The 22,472-nt window shown below is 42.9% G+C and overlaps 1 protein-coding gene across 1 annotated transcript in view; it reads right to left on the minus strand.

The window, feature by feature from the left end:
- AGBL1 (AGBL carboxypeptidase 1) overlaps positions 1-5,097 on the minus strand; it is a 282,923-nt gene extending 277,826 nt beyond the window's left edge. The window contains 2 exon segments of the mRNA XM_075431306.1: positions 4,449-4,481; positions 5,092-5,097. Coding sequence (XP_075287421.1) covers positions 4,449-4,481; positions 5,092-5,097 — 39 coding nt within the window.
- Between the last annotated feature and the right edge of the window lie 17,375 nt (positions 5,098-22,472).

The following is a 22,472-nucleotide window of genomic DNA, read 5'->3' on the forward strand; positions in this document are numbered from 1 at the left end:
GCACTGAATATAAAAGTTCAGCCCTTTTGTGAACCGTGTTGAAATCAAAAGGCTCGGTATGATAGGATTACTCCTTCGTTCAGAACCAAGACAAACAGAATATGTGGCTTTAATTAAATCCAGTAACTCTCGATTCCCCAAGTATTGCCACGCTCATCCTAGAGCAGGGGCCCAAATTCGTTGTTACTGGGTCAGGAGAGGAAAGTGTGCAGCAGGGTCAGAGCTGTTCTGAATACCGTTACTTCTAGGCAACGTGTAGCTTCAGTCATATATTAATTTTACTAATTCATGTCTTTGTTTATTAGTTCACAGTCCTGAGCTGTCTCAAGTCTCCCAATATCTTCAGGGCAAACAGAAAGCAATCAGTGACCCACAGAGGTCCCTTCAAACCCCAAACATTCTGTGATTCTGTGATTCTGTGTGATTTTTTTAGCATAGGGACTTAATAGTCAGGGGCAGGGTGTCAAGAGTGACGAGCATTCACCAAATCTACTGACTCCAGGAAGAGTTACTGTTCTCAGCACCTTTTAAATTTCAGGGTTGCGTAAATCAGGCTGTCCTCTGGTTTTGTCTTGCTGCCTCTCAGTATCTCTTTCCTATGTAGGTGGATGGATTTCACATTAAGGTTTCAGTAATGAAGTCTTCATTGATTTATGCTCCTATTACACTGGGTTGTTTATTTTAACTGATTGGATTGTGGGTTTCCTAAGCCATTAACACAAATAGTGATGACATAAGATATCCTCTGACTTTCCATGTGCTTTATCCAGGGACTCAGGCAAACAAAGAACTTGAGAGGATGTGAAAGATCAACCTTTAAAATGTGCAAATTAGAGCTGGGTGATATTGCCAAATATTTTATCTGAGTATTTACTCTTGATATTTTAACACTAAAACTCTGGCTGTGCTGGTGTCCAATTGTTCCCCTTCCTCCAGCGCACTAGTGAGGGAATGGAATGACTTGTGTGTTTGCTGAAACACTGGATAAAACCCTAGTCCCATTAAAAATTCTAACATATTTCCCGCTAACTTTAGTGGCACCACTGAATAATGCAGAATACTGCAGAAGAACATAGCTCCAATTCATAATGGCAACACAACACAGAAAAACAACCCTAAAGTTGCTGTTGTCTTGCAAGATGACAGCTTGCCTGTTGGAAAGAAACAGCTCAGATTTTGACTAATCAGCTTGAGATTTTCAAAGTCATCAAAGATATTTGGACATTGAAATCTATCAGAATCAATTTTTTAAATTAATACTCGTACCAGACTCCTTGTGGATGAATTGCAACAAATTCATTCATAAAAAATATTCAGTAAATCTTTTGGAACAGTAAGTACAAATGAGAAAAATCACAACTTGTGCCTGATCTAAAAAAGATGAATAGAGTAATTTCTTTAATGCAAATTACTTACCCAGCACTGGTTAAAATAAACACATTAGTTATTTTTATTGAAAGATATGTTTGGTGTTTCAAGAACAAACCATACGAAAAGAGAGAAGTAAAATTCCTCTTGCTAAATATTTTCCATTCCTGCCAGCACTTACGAATGTTAGATACAACATCTATATATGTGCACAGACTAATGAAGATGGATTCATGGTATATGGGTGGAATGAGAGCAAAGAAAAGTTCCCAGAGGCTCAAGTTAGATTACAAAATCACCAACATCCTGCAGGATTTCGCTAAAAGGATTTAGAGCCAAATTATTACCTATTAACAACAGCTTGTAGCTGCCTTTCACGGCTTGCAGCTGGACAAAGGCTAAAGTAGCGAGAAACATCACTTAAAATATCAAGCATGGCTGTACTTTTGGGCAGGAGCCCCTCGTCTTAGCCTTGCTTCAGCAAAGTCTGCTGTCTTTCTCACCCAGCCAGGAGTATCACAGGGCTGAGTTCAGATGCAGTTAATCGGCTCCCGGCTGATAGTTCCTCTCTGAGCTTTTTCTGTGAATTAATCCTTGAAACACCGGGGCTTTGGTTAGCTTGGCTGCAGCTCCGTATAGATAAACAGCAGGAGCATGGAGAAAGCCAGGAATAAAAAAACACCCCAGTGCATAGTCATTGATACATTACAGGCAGCAAGAGATTTGTTAGTGACATTGGGTTTGGAGGACAACAGCTTGTGCCCAAGATCCTGCTGACTGGCAGCTCAGGTTGTTTTGCTGCCCCACGATTACGCAGGGAAGGAGTTCCCATCTCCTTGTTCTGTGCCTGGGAACACGTCGAGACAAGCTGTTATTTACTCAAGACAAGATTATAAAATTGCATCTAAGCCACAGTAACAGGTAATCTTGTTTTGTCAGGGAAGCCTCCTGGGATGTTTTCTGCAAGATTTGAAGGCCCAATAGAGGTGGGATTCTTTCCTGTCCCACCTGAAGGACAGCAGCTACCAGTACAGTCCCCCTTTTAGCACTGGCTTAACTTGAAGACTTCCCATAAACTCAGTCTTTTGTGTGGCTCTTGGGCATTCATGTCTTTTGTCCAAAGGCAAGTATTTCTTCAAATGAGACATGCAAACAACTCCGTGTTTGCTTTCAGTCTAAACATTAATGCTGCAAAAAGGACGATGCCCAGAAAGAAATCAAACAGCATTAATGTGTGCAGCGCGATATTTACTAATAAATGTTTTATTCAGGGGAAGAAATACAAAGCAGTTATTCCACTCACAATAATAATAAATGCAAGACTAAAGCAGTCACTCCTGCCAGACAATGCGGAACATGATTTCTACCAGTACTCAAATTAATTGTTGAATATAGTTTCACAAGGCTGTGTGACTGCTTAGAAAAAAAAAACAAATGGCCTGTTATTAAAGAAAAGCTGTTGTTGCACTGGGCTCACACACTTCCAGACTGGGTTTTTTTCAGAGAGCCCAAGGAATAGGATGTCCAGTTCCAGGGCTTGCTTGTTTGTTTTTAAACAGCCTGTTTCTAAACAGGGAAGCAGGATTTGATGTGTTCAAAATACATCCTTCTTTCTTCTCTTACCCTTAATAAATTTGCTCACACAAATAGCAGCAGTCAGAAACCTAACTGTCTGTGTAATAAGACTTGTATCTGCAAGTAAGATTTCTTGCTCTCTGCACTCCACGCCTGTTGAAGAGAAATCCTGGTGCAAAATTAATACCAGCTAAAATCAAGACTAGGTTAGGGGCCGAGCAGCACTAGTGCTCGCTCTCTCCTGAGGCCTCTAGAAACTATTGGACTGCTAATAACTGTATTAACTTTCAAATCAGAGACTCCCCTCCCGACGTTCTGCTGTCAGCAAGGCAGAGGTGCGTACCAGACCCAACTGCTGGGCGCAGCCGCTCACCGCCGGCATTAGGGATTTGCCAGCTGGATATCTGCTTCCCACAGCTGACTATCCAGTCTCACAATAACTGCGAAGTCAGGTTCTGTGCCTTACGTTCTGTGCCTTGTCAGAGTAAATTGCTTTTTCTAATTTAAGAGGAGCTAAAAATTCACACTTAAATAAGAGAGCAAAATACCCTGGAGAGTTTCTCGTCTGTGTACTCCCATCCTCAGCCTCAATATTCAGCCAGCTAGTTGTGATTTCTTCTTGTTGTAAGGTTATTATATACAGTATTGGATACACAGAGGTTTAGAAAAAAAATAAAATCATCATTTCTGAGGGGAAAAAAAGGGTTCAGAGATGTCTGAAATTTCACTAGGCAACCTCAGAATAAGGAAGCATTCAAATGAAAGTGATTACAGCCTGAATTTTGTTATTACTGGACCACTTTGTTACGATACTGCCATCATCCTGCTTTAGATGGATCCTGCAGCATTATGGTCCTCTTGCCCCTGCTCCCAAAGTACCCTTCCAGCCATCCTCAGCACCACCACAGATGTCACTACCCTCTGTGGTAGACAGTAACCGCATTTCTTTGGCCGAATCTGGATATCCTCTCCTCAGGGTTCAGATAGGCCTGAGCAAACCAGGAAGATCAAAGGAGACATGGAAGGGAAAGGGGCTATTTAAAGACTTGGAGAGAAGGACCTTGCTGCTTGGGTAGTGTCCTAAGTGACCTCTTAATCCTGCAAGAAAGGCGTTCACAACTGTGTGGGATCACGTAGCCCTCAAACTGTACACAGGACAGCCAAGGGGCCTCCCAGAACAAGACACCTCGTCTGACAAGTTCTTGCTCCTGTTCCCAAGCCTTAGAGACAGATCCGTCTCGCTGGCTCCTGTGCACCCCTGTGAGGCGTGGCTAGTACCCCATTTACCCAAGCACCAGCCATTTTCATTCCTGCTGATGCTTAACACCAAGCCAGCCTCTATGTGTTGGCCCAAAACAGCAGAGGTGGATTTTATACCAGTGAAAGTAGCAAATACTCATAAAAGAAGGTCCTTCTTTCTGGCCTGCTGCAATCAAATGGGTGGCTTTTTTCACAGCCTGCAGTGACCTGAAGGTATGTTTTGTCTCATCCTTGAGTGTGATAACCTGCAACGTGTTTTTCAGTAACACACCAGATCACTGTTGGGTACAATGATTACATACCCTTCACAAGCGATGGCAGCTTGTCCAGGCAACTGGGCAGAAGTAGTGCCTCAAAGCCAACTTTTAACATGTTATTGTGTGGAGCTTTGCTCCTATTCATTGAGCTTCAGGGATTCCTTTTGAAGGATGTGTGTCCTCTGTGGGACCGAAATGCTTCAAGGCAGAGATGGGCAAATTCCAAACTTATATCCGAATGTCTTCAAAACAGTGAAGGTGTTGAGATGTAACAGCTTGGCCTGTGCTGATCTCTAGCCAAAATAACTGGGTGAATAACATGGTGGAAATCATGTGTGCCAAGGAATCTTACTATATTTAATGCAATAAATTGCACTAACATAACACCTTTCATCACAGGATCACAGATTTCTTCACAAATATTAATTAACAGCTGCCCCAGACATCCCTCATCAAGAAGATCAGATTCATTGTCCCTTATTTTTCTGGTGGGAAATATCACACAGTGGTGGGAAATTCACTTAGTCAATATATAAGAGAATCAGTGGCAGAACCCAGATAGTTATTCCTATAAAACGAAGCAGAAATGCTTTCTGCACAGAAGTGTTACAGCTCTTGATCACACACTTACTTCCATTTACTTGTGGGGAATGCAAAGGTTTCCTTCACTGAGATCAGCCTTCTCCTCCCAACTTCCCAGGAGTAAGTGCAGCAGAAAAGACCTATCTCCTGCAAGGAATACGAACACCACACTGGGAGCAAAAAGGGCTACTCTCCACCAGTGGGTCCTAGGCCTATTTACAAAGTGACACTCGTCCTTGTGCCCAAGGGAGAAGCTACATTTAATTAATCCATACAGAAATTAAGAAGCATGTAGATTATGAGCTGACCCTTCTCCAAGGAGGAGTTTTACTAGCTGTGTCACAAAGACTCCAAAGTGTTTCTTCTGACTTCATGTTCATCATGTCTGTGCCACACTATTAGTGTGTCACACTAATGAACTGTATTCACATCTAGATACCTGCAGGAATTACACCCGGATAGACTGCAATATCTTGGATACTGCTGGCAAAGTAAATTGCTTGTTTTCTTACTTTCTTTCTTTTTTCATGTTCTATGTTCTGAGAGAAAAGATTGTCCTTGTGCAGAAGTTCCTCCTGATACAAAGTTCCTTTGTCTCACTTGCTCCTCTCACTAATGCATCTCTAATAGAGCAATTACTTTATTATGCAGAACTGGTGGTAAAACACATTATTATATAACCTTAAAACGCTTCTGTCAAATTGGAAGTGTTAAAAGAATGGGGAAACTTTGAGATAAATCAAAACACGTGATATTCTGCAAAAGGCTTTTGAATATTTCTAATGTTCTTTCTGTAATTTCCTCTGCAGATAAATTCTCTCAGCTTTCATCTCTTATTTCACAATAAGTTACCTATGACACCTAAAGATTTTGACTGGATTTAATGTTATATCATTAATTTTTTTCCTATTTTTAATCTATTTTTATTTTAATGCCAAAATTATTCTAGCATATGGCTTTCACACTCTCTTAATAAGTTTCTATAAGACATTAACCATTCTTGAACAATGATCTCTATATGCATATTAGCACCTACTGCTTATTGCTGTTTCTTGGATTTATTCCTATATTATATATTACTTTAGCTGACACTGAACTATTTTAAAATATTCATGTTGCATTCAGACACCACTCTGTCACAGCTACTTAACACAACTGCCACCCAAACTTAATAGGAAGGGACCTGTATTTTCCATTCAGCTGTAGTTTTCCACTACTAATGACAAAGAGAAGCATGAAACGTGCTACTGTCTTTCTTTGTGAGATTTTGTGGGTGTCAGTCCGGAGAACACTTTGTCTTTCAAAGAAGAAGCACTTTTGGGAATTAACAAAGTTTTTCTCAAGCAATGGCATTTCTTAAAGTACAAGTGAGCCTGGAAGATCCTTGGAAAAATTCCAGATATACTAGCTTTTTAATAACAGCACAGATTTTGAATAATCTCGCAAATGTGAGTATGTGCAGGTGGAAATAAATAGCCATAATGAAGATTCTGCTGTCCTTGCCTTCCTTGTGATGTTCCTGCTTGGGCTAAGTGTGAAAAAGCCACAAAAGTCCCTATGTCTAGTCTCAGTCTGCCTTGGGACTTGCCTAGGATAATGCTCTGTTCCATCTGGGCTGCTCTCTATATTCCAGTGCGAACACTGCCATTTGCTACACATTAGCCTGACATCGACTTGTACAGACTGAAGAAAAGGATCACTATAAGGTACATTCTGGTTTAGAAAAACACCAGTCCTTTCTCTTGCCAAGGTAAGTGTCCTAGTGTCAATCTACCCCACTTTCAAAAGTACTTTCTGGAACAGCAATGAAAATGCCTTTAATCAATCAACACTTAACAACGATGATTGAGGTATGGCTAGTGGAGACAAACTGCTAATAACTATTGTTAGTCACAGCTTATTTTCTTAAGAGATAGAACCTGAAAGTGAAAATGATGAACCTGTCTTTTCCATCCAGTCTAAGTGAAAAATCAAACAACAAACGAAACTCGGCATCCATAATGAACGGCAAACTATGTTTTGAAATTCTAATGATCCAAAGTATTATTACTAGTAATGTAAAGCAGAACATCTGTCTAACTGCATTGCTGAGACCCATCTGTCTAGATTTAAACTGTAATCTCTTAAAAGCAAAGCCCTTAGTTCTCTGAAAAGGCTGCCAAGTTTTTAAAAGGTATGACAGAGGTATGTCGTTTTCCATCCAGAAGGTAGCAAAGCTTATTATTAGCTTTAGTCTACACCCTGTGCAAGACACCCAGCAGCAGAAAGCCAGTGCCACCATGTTAAAGGAAGACATGTTTGGGGCTGTTTTCAGCCCTTGTTACTCCAGTTCAGTAGCTCAGAAACACTTGCAGCCTAAGTGCTGGTCAGTCAAGCTAAAAGGCATTTCATTAGCTCAGTGAATGAGCTCACTGCTGTGTTTGTGCTCCAGGAAAACGTGACAGGAGTTCAATTTAAAAATACGAGCTCACTGTCCTCTCAGAGACTCCTGAGCCGAGATCCAGGCTAATGAGGATCAGGGACATTGCAAAGTGAGAGATGAATGAGAGCTCTGTGCAGCAAGGCTGTGGTGCTTCTACAGAGGAGCAGACATCAGCGTTTGCTGTGCCCAGGGGTGTCTGAGGGGCAGCACTGACCCCGCACAGCCGGACCCGGGAGGCATGGAGCACAGTCTTTCCTGATGTGCCAACAATCTTCTACTCATTGTTTAGCTTCACTCCACTGAGATCCCCTGTGGATTCCACGGAAACAGACTCCGTGAATGTTTCTCCTGAGACACTCTCACATGGGAATAGGCTGAACACGTGATGGCATATGACTTGTGTGAAAAGAGGGGACCTTTGGCATGTGCTTCTTATTCCTCTGCTGCTGGCAGAGCAATGAGGTGGAACCTCTGAGATGTCGGTAGACCCACACGTGTCTTGCTGAGATCTGAGCAAACGCAGTCTTGATGTCACAGTGGACTGATCTCTGAGAGAAAGGTGAATTCTTCAGCAAACAGCAGTAGGAGGCTTGATCTATGTCAGAGTCTACCTCTGATGCCTACATCCATTGCCAGCACGGAGAGACCACCAAAAAGTAGTTGTTGTGTCCTATTTTATTTAAGCATGTTCTCAAGGAGACCTGCTGGTGTAACAATGCTCCACAGGCTTTGTTAGGACATAGCAGAGGAACTCATCTAGGAAGATTTCCATCTGTTAGATCAGCCAGCCACTCAGATAACCTGCTTTTATACAAAACCCTCCAGAGTTTGCAGTCAGTGAGATACAGCTGCTGCTGTGGGAGCTTTTGAAACAAACCGCTAATAAGCATGGTTTTCATCTCAGAGAGCAAGTCATTTTAATGCATCTCTGCTTCCAGCTGTCCCCTTGAAATCCCTGTGCATTATGGGGAGATCAAATGACCTAAGCCTTACTGGAAGAGAGATTGTCAAAGAAAAACAGAGGCAGACACACATTCTCATTCTTTTTTGTCACCTCCAGCTCCCTCACTTGCAGAACTTTAGCATGGAGCAAGAGGCCACTCAAATGCAGGAGATTTTCCCAAAGAGGAGGCCAGATAAATCAGGGCAGTAGTGCTGCTTTCTCCTAGCCTGTCCAGAAACTGTCTCCACGTGGATGGTGCTGATTTATTCCTGGAAAAATGGAGAGTCAAAAGAGGTAGTTCAGTTTGTTCCTCTGACTTAATCAGATCAGCATTTTAATCATAGGGAAAGGTCAGGTGGACCATTCTCCCTCCTCCCCTCCTTTGCAGTGTGGACAGGTGGGCATTCACCATGCCAAGCAAGCTGCTTATGGAAGGATCTCTTTCTCTCCCTGTCACGCTCCTGTTTGCCAGGTTAATGCAGAATAAAATTGAGGGCCAGCTTTATCTTCACTGTGAACTTGCTGCTTTGGCCCTTCAGCGGGAACCCCATAAAAAAACAGAGGAAGGCAGAGAACGATGGTCATTGCACTGATTTCATCCAGGCTGCGTGAGTGTTGTCTGCTTATGAAGTCAATTATTCCACTTTTTGATTTGGGAAACAATGTGAACTAAAAGTCCCTTTGCCCTAACTTGATGAGTTTTATCTCCATTTACTGAGCAAATGGAGAAATTTGGAGGCACAGACACTAAATGACTTTGACAGAGGGAGTTTGTAACAGTCCTGAGAATAAAGCCCAGGACTGCTGCTTTAGCTGTCAATACACCATCATTCTCTCTTTTGAAAGGAAAGGAATAGACAGCAGAGAGTGTGGTGGAGCAGATGGGCTCAGGGGAGAAAAGCCTGTCTCTGTTTACTACAGGGATCAAATTCCCATTGGGCCCAGTGGGAAGCCTCTGCCTGTAAATTACACCGAAAATTAATGTGCATAAAAGGCTTTACAGTAGCTGATTGCAGTAAAACACAATGCTGTGGTGCTTCCATGGCTCTAGTGTCAGAAAAATAGATGTTTCGGTTTCAAAGCATCCCTTGTTGAAAGAGGGAAAAAAGCCAAGATTTCTTTGGCAGAGTAGTTATTTCTCCCACAGGACACTTCAATGTCAGAATTACTCAATTTTCTAATAAGGATCATCGTGAAAGTTTTGTTGTTCTCATTCATTCCACTTCAACCTATGGCACCTTTTGAAGATAACACTGTGTTCTTCCCGGAGAACAGACCATGAGGACAAAAAGCTCAACCTTGCTCTCTAAACCCCCTAAGGAAAGGAGGTTTAGATTTGCCCAGGGAATTTCTGGTCAAGCAGACATTGTTCTATCAATCAATAGCTGGTCTAAAACATTCATTCTCTCTTGTGTAGCTTAGTAGTACCTGTGGGCAGAAGGGTCTCTATGATGTTATCATTGTCTTCTCTAGAAGACACCTTATGAAATCAATGACAAATTCTTGACTTCTGAAACCTTGATTTCTTTATAACATGGTAGGTCTCCACTCTGTAAAACAAAGGCCATAACAGCACAACAGATCAAAAGGAAGTACTAAGACATCGATATGAATGTGGAGCCTCTCCATTGACCTGAGGAGGAGAATGACCTTATTTTAAGGGGTATTCTTCATCACATTAGCCTTTTCTTCTGACTGTACTTAGATAAATTGTTTTCCCTGTAGGAAAAGGCAAAAGATTATCCAGTTCTTGGAAATGTGAATCTTTGCCCAAAGAATGCGCCTAGACTATATTTGGGTCAGCTTCTCGTAAAGATGAAACAATCAGAAAAAAGCAGTTGGGTTTTTTTTTAAATTATAACAGAAAATGTCTACAAATATTTGAGGGTTCTTTGGACTCATGTTCTTGCTTCAAAGTCATCTTTAATTAAACTCTCTTTTCTGAAATTAAATTGTCTCTTCTGAAACAGCAGCACGTTAGTACTTTCTGTTGCACACGTAGCTTCCAGGATTGCAGGCACTGATAACCTACCAGTATGTCAACTGAGCTGGACAATTTAGCTGTACAGGAACATAACGTATGGCTTCCTAACAGTCATTCCTCATCCTCTGCAGAAAACTTAGTTTCATCAATGAGGAGAAAGGAGACTGTGTGATGAGATTGCTTTGTACTGTTCCTGGTCTCCCTGGACAAGGTTGTAGCTCCCTCTCAAGGAGCATGTCTCACCAATTTCCAGGCACATTCTGGCCCCACAATCACCTGGGGATTCACCTGATCACCAAAATCAGCCTGCTTTGCCTGAGAATCACAGCCCCTCATCCTTTCCTGCAGAGATGAGCAGCAAGCCCAACACGGAGAACGACCCCCGCTCCTGGATCAGCACTTCCATCCTATGGCCCATCGGGCCCAGTAGGCAAACAGGTGCAAACAGACTATCTGTGAGACACCCGCTTATTAAAAGAACAAGGAAAGGCAAGAGGGAATTATTTTATATCCTGGTCTGGTGAGAAGAATGTAGTCACTAGGCTGGAGTCCAGCAGTGCACAATGACATATGTGGGCACACGGTATGTCTGTGGACTTAGGATTTTCAAAGACATGGGAAAGCCTGACATTCTCAGGTGTCCTTGTGTCAACCCTAACATACACAGAAATGGGCCACCTCTCCCCAGGAGCATGGCTCCTTCCACGAGGAGCTACCAGCAAACAGCGCTTGACTTCTGAACTTCCCACTGAGTCATTCTGGAGCCCTGCAGAAGGAAGAGCTTTTACTTACACTTGCAGAAGCATAAATCCCTCACAGATTTCATCACAACGGTAATGATGATGCGTGTTATGTTACCTATCCTGGCACAAACAGGAATGATCACACAGAGGCAGTGTCCGTATGGTAGCAACAACTCCAGCAGCAATTATCAACCCTGCTATCCCAGACCAAGTGATATAAAATCCCTTCCCATCTTTTAAATTCCTAGTACACTTATGAAATGTTTTTCTTCCTGTTAACACACATCAGTAAATTGTCTGCTGGTGTCAGTAGACACTGCTAGACTCCACCATTATCAGCCCACATTCTTTTCAATACAACTAACTTTCTTGCAACTTTTGCTAAATGTAATGCGATAAACCTTAATTCAAAGATGTCCATAAACATATTTTCCACCACAGACTTTTTTTCCACATTATAGATAAAGCCAAGAGGACTGGACCAGTGCATTGGACAGAAAAATGTGTTGAGAAGATCTCTCAGCAGTCACAACAAAATGCACCATAATACACTGAAAATAAGATTATGCTTTACAAAAAAACACAAGCAAGATCTATTCAAGCAAACACCTCTCTGTATGAAAACATCTCTTTTCATATATTTCACAGAGGGAAATTATTGAAGTCCCAGAAAAGGAGAAGGTGGAAATTTTCCACTGACATAAAAATATTGATGTAACATAAATATATCTGTAGGCATACAAAACACCTATGGAAGCTAGATAACCACTAATAATTATTCTTGACTTGCAAAAAAATAAGCAGATGCATTTGAATATATTCTTATACTGTACGTAAAAGAAAAATATTTTAAAGAAATGCATATACCTCCTTACATAATGTAGTTTAATGAGTGTTTATGTCTATAAAGCAGCAGTTGTACAAAAATACACAATGTAAAGCTGCTTGACATGGTATAATCTGACATTACATTTCATTCAAATAGTCTAAGTTAAACAGCCTGGCCATGAGTGCAAAGTCAGGCCCTCAACAGCTAAGAAGCCCCAGTTTTAAAATGTTCATGTTGTTTCATTTGGCCCCCTGGAGTAACTGCATTTTCTAATTTCATGACAACTTGCTTTATTTCACAAAACCTCTGCTTCAGAATAAACAGTGCTTGCTGATGGAAAATCACCCCATATAGCTTTTTGTCCTCAACACTTAGCATGTGGTTCTGTGCATTACTTAGTGTGCAGATTCCAAGCCCTGGACTGAAAAAGAATTATTAATTTACTCCTCGACTTTTTTTTACTGTGTTGTCACCAGAACTTCAGATATTTATTTCCCAATGTTCATTGCCTGATTTCTCAAACACTGATGTGAGGCATGGCAGGATTATTAGCCATTTTACACACGATTAACTCAGATGCAGAGGGTTATAATCCATTTCTCCAGACCTGCATTCAACTGATTTAGCAACGTGGCTATCCTGTCATATTTGCATTTCTGCAGCAAGGGGCAAAAGGGTCTGCAGGAACATGGACGACACAATCTCATTTGTTGTCAAAGCACAGGCCATCTGAGGCAAGGATGAGGGACACCAGAGGACAGACTGAAGCCCACTTTCCTTGTTCGACATGGAAAGTTCTGCTCAGACTCCGATAGCAACACACTCGCTTGCTCAGCCCGGCCGCAGTTGCTGCCACTCCAATCAGTTTCTGGGTACATTTTGCACCTTGAGGTCCTGAATTCTCATTAATGCAGTCATAGGAAATTCTGGATAGCCAACTGGAGGCATTTTCAGAGGAGCTGGCAGTGTGCTCAGAGAAACAGCTGCGTCCAGCCTGGGGACAGAGAGTGAAATTCTGGTCCCAGTTTGGCCAGTGGAAGGGTTTCAGCAGAGTCCAAGATGTGCCTTTGCTTCCTCCAAGGGCTTTTAGTGTTCTCTGTTGATTCACAAGCGTGCCAAACCTCCATATTTCTTCCATGGCCTGACAGGAATTTGGGGTTAATGCATAGATGCTACCCTCCTTTCTTCTTTCTTCTTTCTTGCTTAGCAGTGCCCCATGGTGGTGAGCTGGGGATTGTAGCTCTGGATTACCTTTAGGTTCTCCTTGGGCAGGGAGGAGATGACAGTTGAGGTGGGAAGAGCAAGCATTGACCCTGAAAGCTGGGGTCGGGACCTGCACTACCTCTGTACGATTGTTTGTAGAGAATTATTCCTTTTTTCCACCGTTAAAGGAGAAAACAGGCTCTTAGAGCCTAAGTGGAATTGGCAGTAGAGAAACGAAAGTCCTATGGGAGCACCGAGTGTTTCGCCATGAAGGGTTTCCCCTCGAGCCCCATAGCTGAGTCTCTCACTGCCGCAACTGCACTACTTTTGCTGCTCCAGAGCTAGAATATTTTTTTGTAAGGAATAGGAGGACACTAAGTCCACTGTTGTTCACTTTAGGTACAACAATCTCAGTAAAACTCAGTTAATGAACCACATGAATATGGCCATCTGGTTTTGAGTTGATTTTTGTTCCCTTTAAGGCTGTTCCACCAAGCCCTGTCTGCCAAGCTGCCTCCCAAAAACACATCTCCCAACTTTGAGTTCCTCCATCTCCAGTCCAAACCAGCAGGCATTCTGCTTGCTGAGCATTTCCTGGGATTTTTGCATCTATTTAGCTCAAATCCAGGAATCTCAGCAGCTCTGCTGACAGAATAAGTGCAAGGATGCAGAGGAAACAAAAGCATTTTGCAAAATGCGTTTACGCTCATTGTCACTGGAGCAGCATAGATATCTTCCCACTTGTCTTTAGGATAACAATAGAACTGCCTTGTCAGCCAGCCAGCAAAAGAGCTCGAAAGCGGCAGCGCAAAGGAGTGGAGAGGTTCAAGTTAGCAAACAGTGGATCCTGTATCTGTTCCCTGCTGGGCACCACAGCCATTCCGAGAGGAATCCCTTTACACAAACAAAATCCTCCATTGATACATAAGATTTTCACCTCTTTCCTTTTGAACCATAGCATTTGGGAAACTGTGCAGTCCAACATAGTAGGACACAGTTTGAGCCAAAGATCTGCCAACAGCCCCAGGGGTTGCCAGCTTTGCAGAATACGTGCACTGGGACTGTGGCTTCGGGAAGCATGTGAAAACCATGCTGAGAGCCAACAGGAAATCTGGGACTACTCAGGCGACGCTATGTATGCTGCCATGGAACAAGGAGATGTTCTCAGGGGTAACCGAGGCATGCTCACATCTGGGCCTGGCAAGCAAGGAAGAGAGCAGGGAGAAAGCAGGGGAAGAATCAAAATTCTTATTTAGCTAACTGGTTAGAGGATGGAGTGAGATGAGGGCCAGGACACCCAGCAGTAGGAACTAGGATGATCTACAGTCTCAAGGGATTCAGTAGTCTGGGGCACAATGAAAGATGCTGGCTTCAGTTTTCTATTGTTCTGCTCAGCAACTAACAGATGTTTTTAAATAATGCCTAGATACATCCTTCTGGCATTAAAATAAACAAGAGACCTAATCCCAAATTAACCTGGGATTTTGCATTAGGGAGGCTGCCCGTAAAATGGGATGTCAGTCTTTTTTCCTTGGTCATAAACTGTACATGGGGAGGATGCTTATTTCTGCTATGCTCTGGCCAGGGAGCAGGATGAGGAGTAGTAACCAGTCCAGCCTTGGTCTAGGTCCTGCACTGTCTGTGTATGAAAGAGAGCAGAGCTGGATGTGAGGTGAGGAGGTCGATGTCACGCAGTAAGAGATGGGACCAGAATGGGGTAACACTACCCAAGCCAGAGGGATGGGAGGTGATAATCGTAGGAGCATGTTGGAGAGGGAGAGTCAAGAAGAAGGAACAAAGAAGAAGGTAACAGGGTTAGAAGCAAAATGAGAAACTACAGCAAACTTGTAAGAGCTTGGCTCTGCCATACTGACACAAAAACTGTAAAAGAGGGAGAGCTTTTCCTTAAATCTGAAATTCACATTTTAAAGCTGCACCTTGTAAGAAATGAAGTGCTTTTTACCTAGAGATCTGAAATGTCACATCTTCCCTGCAGCGACATTTTGGTGACAAAATGCAGCTGCACTTTGAAAGCAGTTTTTGCTTTTCACCTTGTCACTTTTCAGAACATCTGTAACATTGCACTTTCAGGGGTTTGAGCTGTCTTTGGAGGTTCACACTCCTTCGTAGCACTGGGAACGGTTTTGAAGAACTCAGAAACCAAATGTTTTTCTTTCCTTGACTAGAGCAGGAGCTTACAAAACGTGTGGTGTTCTGGTTTTGTTCTGCTTGAAACCATCCTTACCAAAGCCAGGCTGTGAGACTAGGAGTAAAAGAGTGCATGTCAGGAGGAGATGGGGTGGATCACTCCCTTGGCTGAAGCTGATAGACGCTATCTCAGGTGGGGACATCCCTCCAACTGAGAATAATAATCTGTGCTAGTGTATGGAAGGGAGGTAGGAATTTAGCCCTGTGTGAGTGACTGAAAGAAAAAGGATGCTTTTATTCTGAGGGTCATAAAGACCGGCTTGGTGGCTGAATGTTCACTCATTCTTCACCTGAAAGCTTTCTGCATACAAAGCAATATTACGTGCTAACAGAAATGCAAAATACCCAGTAATATCGTGCAGAGTATGTATGCAGCAGACATGTTCTTCATGCCCAGTAAAAGAATATGAACCAGCACTGACAAACCAACAGGACACAAAAACAAAAGCAACCATGTTTTGGACAGCTGTTGCAGAAAATAACAAAGTGTGGAGAGATGTTATCCGCAAATGTAAACATCAACAAAAGTTATTATTTCCGAGGCCAGTGCTTTCCAACTGTGACAAGTAAAGGTCTTTTTTATCACCTGATTGTTGTAGCAGAGACAGGTGATGGCATTGCAGAGTTGTACTGGTAATGTTTTGGCAAAAGGTAGGGGAAGGAAGGGAATCAGAACATGCCAGCGTTGTACTTGTCATCAACCACTTACTTTCAGTTCCCTAGCACTCAAATCTCTGCATCTAATTGAAAATACAACAAGAAAGCCTTTTGCTCTTCTCTAAGTGAATATAGAATTTTGGGAAACAAGGGTCTTGTACTAAGGTTAGATTTTGTAATATTGGGGATGAATGCTGTGCTACCTTGCAATTTTACCAATACCACCACCTGCTTCACCTGCAGTGTTTCTAACCATTTCTAGTCTAGCCCTCCATGTAGCTTTGTCAATGAATCGCATGCCTGATTTTAAACTACAGCTTCCAATTTAATCCTGGGCCTTGTCCAGCTCTGTTCCCAGATTATGCAGGGAGCACCAGGACAGTTAGACAGCATAAGAATAAACAAATGTACACTCAGCTGTCAATTATCCAGACTAATAGGGAGAGAACTATACCTTGTATACAGCAAAAACATGATCTAGTACACAACATGTATTAAATAAGCTGTAAGAACATACGGGCAGGCAAGTTACACTGTCAAAAATAGGGACAATAGGACAATTTTCTTCAGTGCGCCAGTTTACCTGCAGAACCCACTGCCACAGGGCACCAAAGAGGGCAAACCAGGGTTTGACAATGATACGAGAAATAAAAGCTGTTAACAGTTACGTAAGCTTGGATAAAAATGTCAAGGCTGATCAGCCCCCACAACTATAGTTTCGAAGCCAATTACGTATCTTGGGGTTTTATAACCTTCTCTACACACTTGCGGCTGAAAACAGAACTGAGAGGATCACCTACAGCAGAGCAAGAGATACCTCTCCTTCATCCCATGGCTGAGCTTATCCAGCAAGTATGATCCTGGACCAGGACTCTTCCCTTCCCTTTGCTCCTCAGGAGAGTTTACTGAGCACACCCAATGCCAGCGCCCCACCGATCTCAGCCTCAAGAGCTTTTGTCGCTTCCCTGTGAGTGGTAAAGTGTCCTGGTGAAGACAATTTGACAGGGAGGAACATGCTTCTTCCAGGCAGATCTGTTTACTCGCCCCCCTCAGCCCTCGGAGCAGCGGCGTGCGGTGCTGGGGCTCGCGTCGCTCGCAGACTGACAGTGCTGTCAGATCCCATTCATCGCAAAGCAGCCGGTTCCTCACACCTCCCTGGCTCCCCCGCTGAAGGCAGCGAGATCTCGGGAGCTGAGACTCTGCCCTCAGACGGGGCTCCATGATAGATGCGTAGCAGTAATTGCCAGCGTTCATCTCTGAATAGTGAAACTTCTTTTCATAAAGGCTTTCTAGGGTGGGAGGTGCAGGTCAGGACTCCTGCACGCTGATGCTTTTAGAGACAAGCCATCAGGGATCTCGTACGAGCAGCCTCAGCCCAACAAGTCGCTGATGGTGAATTAAAGAGGAAAACAAGCCCAAGCGCCTCTCTCATTAGTTCAAGCTGTTCTTACCTGGAGGGTGGAAAGAAGGACTTGCAAGCCACTGGCTTCTTGTTCTGCCATGCTGCTCCCCACTCACACTCCCTTTTTCTAGCAGCAGACACAAGACAGCTAGAAAGCAAAGCTGCCCAACGTGCCTTGCTGCTGCCCCTGTGCCGTATAAGAAACGAAGAAGCTAAACACAGATCCCCAGAAACATGCACACTGCTACCACCAATAATCACGGCAATGCAACTCTAGACCTCAGCAGGAGAGATAAATGTACCCCCTCCCTCCGAGCTCTCCCACTGTGACGAGAAGATTAATTCCTATATAAAGAATCCTGGGGATTAAGCAAAGTGCTCAGGAAAGGTCTGGGTGCTTGGTGTGTGGCAGGGGGAGTGTGGGGAGGGTGGCAATAGCAACAAGAAATCAGAAGAGCTACAAACCTCAAAGAAAGCCAGGGAGAAGGGAGGGAGCGCGCTGGCTCCCTGACAGGCATTCCCAGCTGACCTGCTGATCCGTTCCAGACCCCGCGTGGACTCCTCTCCGTTTGACTCCGCTCCAGTGAAATTGGAGACACGGAGAAGGCAGAGCGAGCGAGAGAGATGCCCTCAGTCTTAACGAGCGCTGACAACGAACGGAAGATACACCCGGCATGAGGGACAGGTGGAGCGGGTTCACCGAGGCTCACGGAGGGTTTTCAGCTTCCAACCTCGATGGTTGACCACAGGGCAGGGAGCCCCTACAGAGGGGCTTCGCATGGCTGCACAGCAAAGGCCAGGGAGGAAAGTTGACTCTGCAAGGTGCAGTTTGGGGGAGAGTTTGCTCCAAGGGCCACTACAGCAACTCACACGTACTTATCTCTATACTTAAGTATAGTAACTCAGACTGTAGTTCACTCCCCGGTGCACAGGCCACGCCATAGTACAGTCGCAGTTGTAGCTCAAATTCCTAGGAGGGCACGGAGTCCACTTTTAGCTTCAGCTGAATGGTATCAAAGGACTTGGTAAACAAGGAGGAGCAGGTAAGAAGTTGAGTAGATGGTTAGATAAGAATTTGCCAGTGAGATGTCTTCGATGTAAAAATCTCAGTTAGTCCAATGTAAACATTTTTTCAGGGATGCACCAATTGAACTAAAGTTCAATGTCTTAATGCCAGAATGGTATATTTGGTACATGGTTTGTAGGTTGATAGTGGAGACAATTACTGGATATGAAGAAGACAAAGGTTAGATCCTGCCTTCCCAATGTGGGGATATTAATTTCGGACTTTTACCTCACAAATAAGTGCTTTATTCTGGTGTAGGACTTTCTGGTCCCTCCAGTAGGAGCTTTTCCACTTTGAATGAATAACTAAGGGTTTCTGAAGCAGTAACATGGAACTTGCTCTCAGGGCACAAGGCAGATGCTTACAGAACTCAGTACCACACAGAGACACACTAGATAGCCAATGTGTGCACAATTTTCTTTGCTGATGTCAATGAAGCAATCATAGACTGGAGATAAAACTCTAATCTTCTAAGAAGCAATTAAATGAAGAATAAAAAAAACTCTACTCTTGGCCAGGGACTATTTTCACGTGATGATCATTACACCCCACAGAACCTTCATTGATCAAGTGCTTTAGGCAGATGGTAAGACAAATCCTTCCCAGCTCAGCCCAGCAATGTGTGAACAAATGGCACAAGCATGACATTCCTTGGTTTCTGTGTGTGCCCCAGTCCCAGGATGTGACTACCAAGTTATAAAATAAAGCAGATTAAAATACATTTGCCATAAGTATGGAGACACAGTAGTCCATTCAGAGAGAATGGACTAATATACGTTATAAATATCTCACGGGTGGGTGTCAGGAGGATGGGGCCAGACTCTTTCAAGTGCTGCCCAGAGACAGGACAAGGGCCAATGGGCATAAACTGAAGCAGAGGAAGTTCCGTCTGAACATGAGGAAGAACTTCTTCCCTCTGAGGGTGACGGAGCACTGGAACAGGCTGCCCAGGGAGGTTGTGGAGTCTCCTTCTCTGGAGATATTCAAGACCCGCCTGGACAAGGTCCTGTGCAGCTTGCTGTAGGTGACCCTGCTTCGGCAGGGGGGTTGGACTAGATGACCCACAGAGGTCCCTTCCAAATCCTACCATTCTGTGAGAATGCCATGAGGAGCATTGATTAATGGGCAAGATGTTCTGCAGACAACCAGACAGAATAAGAGGAGCTAAAGAACTACTTTCCTATGGAAATTCAGGTTCAGAGATTTTAGTTTTCTTAAAAAAAATGTTTGATTTCAGTTTAAAAAAAATCTGTCACACTCCATGAAATAGCATGTTTTAGACAGAGAGCTGGTGTTCTGCCCTTAAAGCACTGAATTTTTGGCCATTTTGGGTGAGCTCTATAGGCATTGAAAAGTTGAGGACTCAGGAAGTATACAGAGGGATCTCTCCATCCCTCCCTTGCAAAAAAATTCATCCTAAAGGCAACAGAAACATCCAATGCCAGTCTTAATTTGTCAAAGACTTAACACTCTTGATGAGTGACTTTGAGGCAAGGCTTTGGGGCTTCTTTCACATCAGCAGGACTCAGTAAAATCTAATAACAGACCATATATAAGGAAGGGAGAGAACCAAGGGAATGCAGGCATAGTGTCTTCAGCTGGGCTGGGAAGGAGGAAGGTGGGTAATGGGTTTTATGAGCAGTGCCAGCACACTATGTCTTTTGCAAATTGGTACACTGACAGAAAATTACTTCAGAGCTAATTAGATGCTGTTTAAAGGAGCTCTTCCACATTGTCTCTTCATTCTGTTTCTTGTGACAATTGTACCTGTCACTAGAGCTGTGTGGAACTATTAATTCCCGTTGTGTGGATTTTCAGAAGGCAGTGAGAGCTGGCGGATGTAAGCAGACAATGGCTGCAGGTGCCCTGGGTGCCCTGGGTCCTCTCCCTTACCACATCACACAACCAGATCCCCCAGCCCTCTTGCACTAGGACAGATTCATTAACATCACATGGCAGTCACCTCTCCCTGTTACATCGTAAGAGGCTAGATGAGTATTTAGCTTTCTGCCCTATGTAGAACATAACATTGTCCTGTGTTATGGGATCCTATCTTCCATAAGCCCTTCCCAGAGCCCAGAGCGATCTGGTTCTTCCTCTCTCTGTGCAGAAGCTTTAGAAACAATTGCAAAAATTTCACTGCCAATATGTCAACCCAAGGGGAAGGGAGCACCAACTTCAAAGTTTGGGAGAAAAAAATCTCTAATGTTCTTTAAAATTTTGGGGTAGTTAGCTTGGTTGTACCCAGAGAGTACAAGAAATCATTGTATAACAGAATTCTCTGGAACTTGTCTTTGATTTGAAAACAAGACACAATTAGAAGAGTGATTAACAAATAGAAATGCTAATGAAAGACCCCAAAAGTGACAGTGATGTTTACGTTGGTCTAAGATGTATAGCAAAACTCCTTTGAAACCAAATTCCCAGCTATAAATCTCAGAGGCCTCTAGTTATTCACCATTCCCTAGCCATTCCTTCGACATCTTGTTGAATTTCCAATTTTGTTGTTAGTGTCTAAGAACAGAAGGTCCCCCATATCAACACTCAGAGGCTGAATAAATTAAGAAACATACACAGAGATAAATGCCAGAAGTAAAGCATACAGATTCTCCCTTTTCATTCATATTACACTGCCAGCCCAGTTTGAAGATTAGCTTGTTAGAGTTTATACTGATGTCGTTGTTGTTTCCCTTGTGCCCTTAAGTTTATGTGATCCTTAAATAAAATGAAAATTAAACTCATGGCTGAAGCTTCCTACTAGTGCCAGAGTTAATGTTCTTGTGGGGAGAACAGAAGGGATTAGGAGAACAAAGGCAGGACCTTTGGGCTCTCTGCAGGTGAAACACAAGCTCAGACCAGTAATTCTCTTTTCTTGTGCTCCAAGGCTCAGGCAAACAAACAAGTTAGAGATGTCATCTGATCTCCAGTAAATATGTGCGCATACTTTTAGCCATGGCAAAGGGAAAATAATTCAGGATCATTTTACCTGCATTAAAAGAGCACTCAGTCCAATTATTTCACATTTTATGAGCATATGCAGAAACCATTACCATGGATCAGCTGACACTATGTAATATATTAACCACAGAAACTTGTGCCTGTGTCTAAACCTATGTTTTCCCTACCTGTGAAATTCTGAAGTCTTCCTTGTGGAGATGTTGTAAAGCTATAAAATTTTCAAGCTTTCATCCAGAAGCATTATATAGAAAATAAAATAAAACTCACCTATAACACTGCACTAGAATGATATAAGGTTAAAAATCTCCCTAGATGAGATAATCTGGAAATTTGCCTTGTGAACAAAGTAATGAGGGGAAGACAGAAGTCCTCCATTGGGTATTTAGCAACCATAGTACTGATTTGTAAATTAAAAGTGGGAAGCCCATACAAGAATTTAACATTTTTAAATGAAAATTTCCTGTGTTATTTTCATATTTTCACTGATTCTGTCACCTCCAAAACACACCTCAGCTTTTTCTTACCCATTCGAACCTCCACTGAATAGCATTAGAGAGTAATTTTCAGGCTAAAGTAAAATTAGTCCAGAGAAGACGTCAACACAGCAAATGTAGCACCAGAATCAGTAGCACCAGAATAAAGCGACCCGCCACAGCCAAGCTTCATATTTCCTGTTCAGAGCCTACACCAGCAAACTGCAGAACTCATTCAATTTTTGGACTTTAGCATTAAATGGAGTCCAAATAACAAAAATCAGCTTGGAAACCTGTGATTAACCTGAGGATATTTTCCTTCTGATTCTCAAAAAATTGACACCAGTTTTGCACTCACATTGCACACCTGGTTTCTAATAGGATTATTTCCATTTTTAAACCAGTGATACAGAAAAGAGGACAGCCAGGTTCCATTAAGAATGGCGGGAAAAAGTCTAATTGGATAAATTATTCATTGCAAAGCCAGCCTGAGTTTTATGAAATGCAGTTGAAATATTGCTGTGTAAAATTCTCAGTTAACT

The sequence above is a fragment of the Opisthocomus hoazin genome, chromosome 10 (assembly GCF_030867145.1).
Source record: "Opisthocomus hoazin isolate bOpiHoa1 chromosome 10, bOpiHoa1.hap1, whole genome shotgun sequence".
In the NCBI taxonomy this organism is placed as follows: domain Eukaryota; kingdom Metazoa; phylum Chordata; class Aves; order Opisthocomiformes; family Opisthocomidae; genus Opisthocomus; species Opisthocomus hoazin.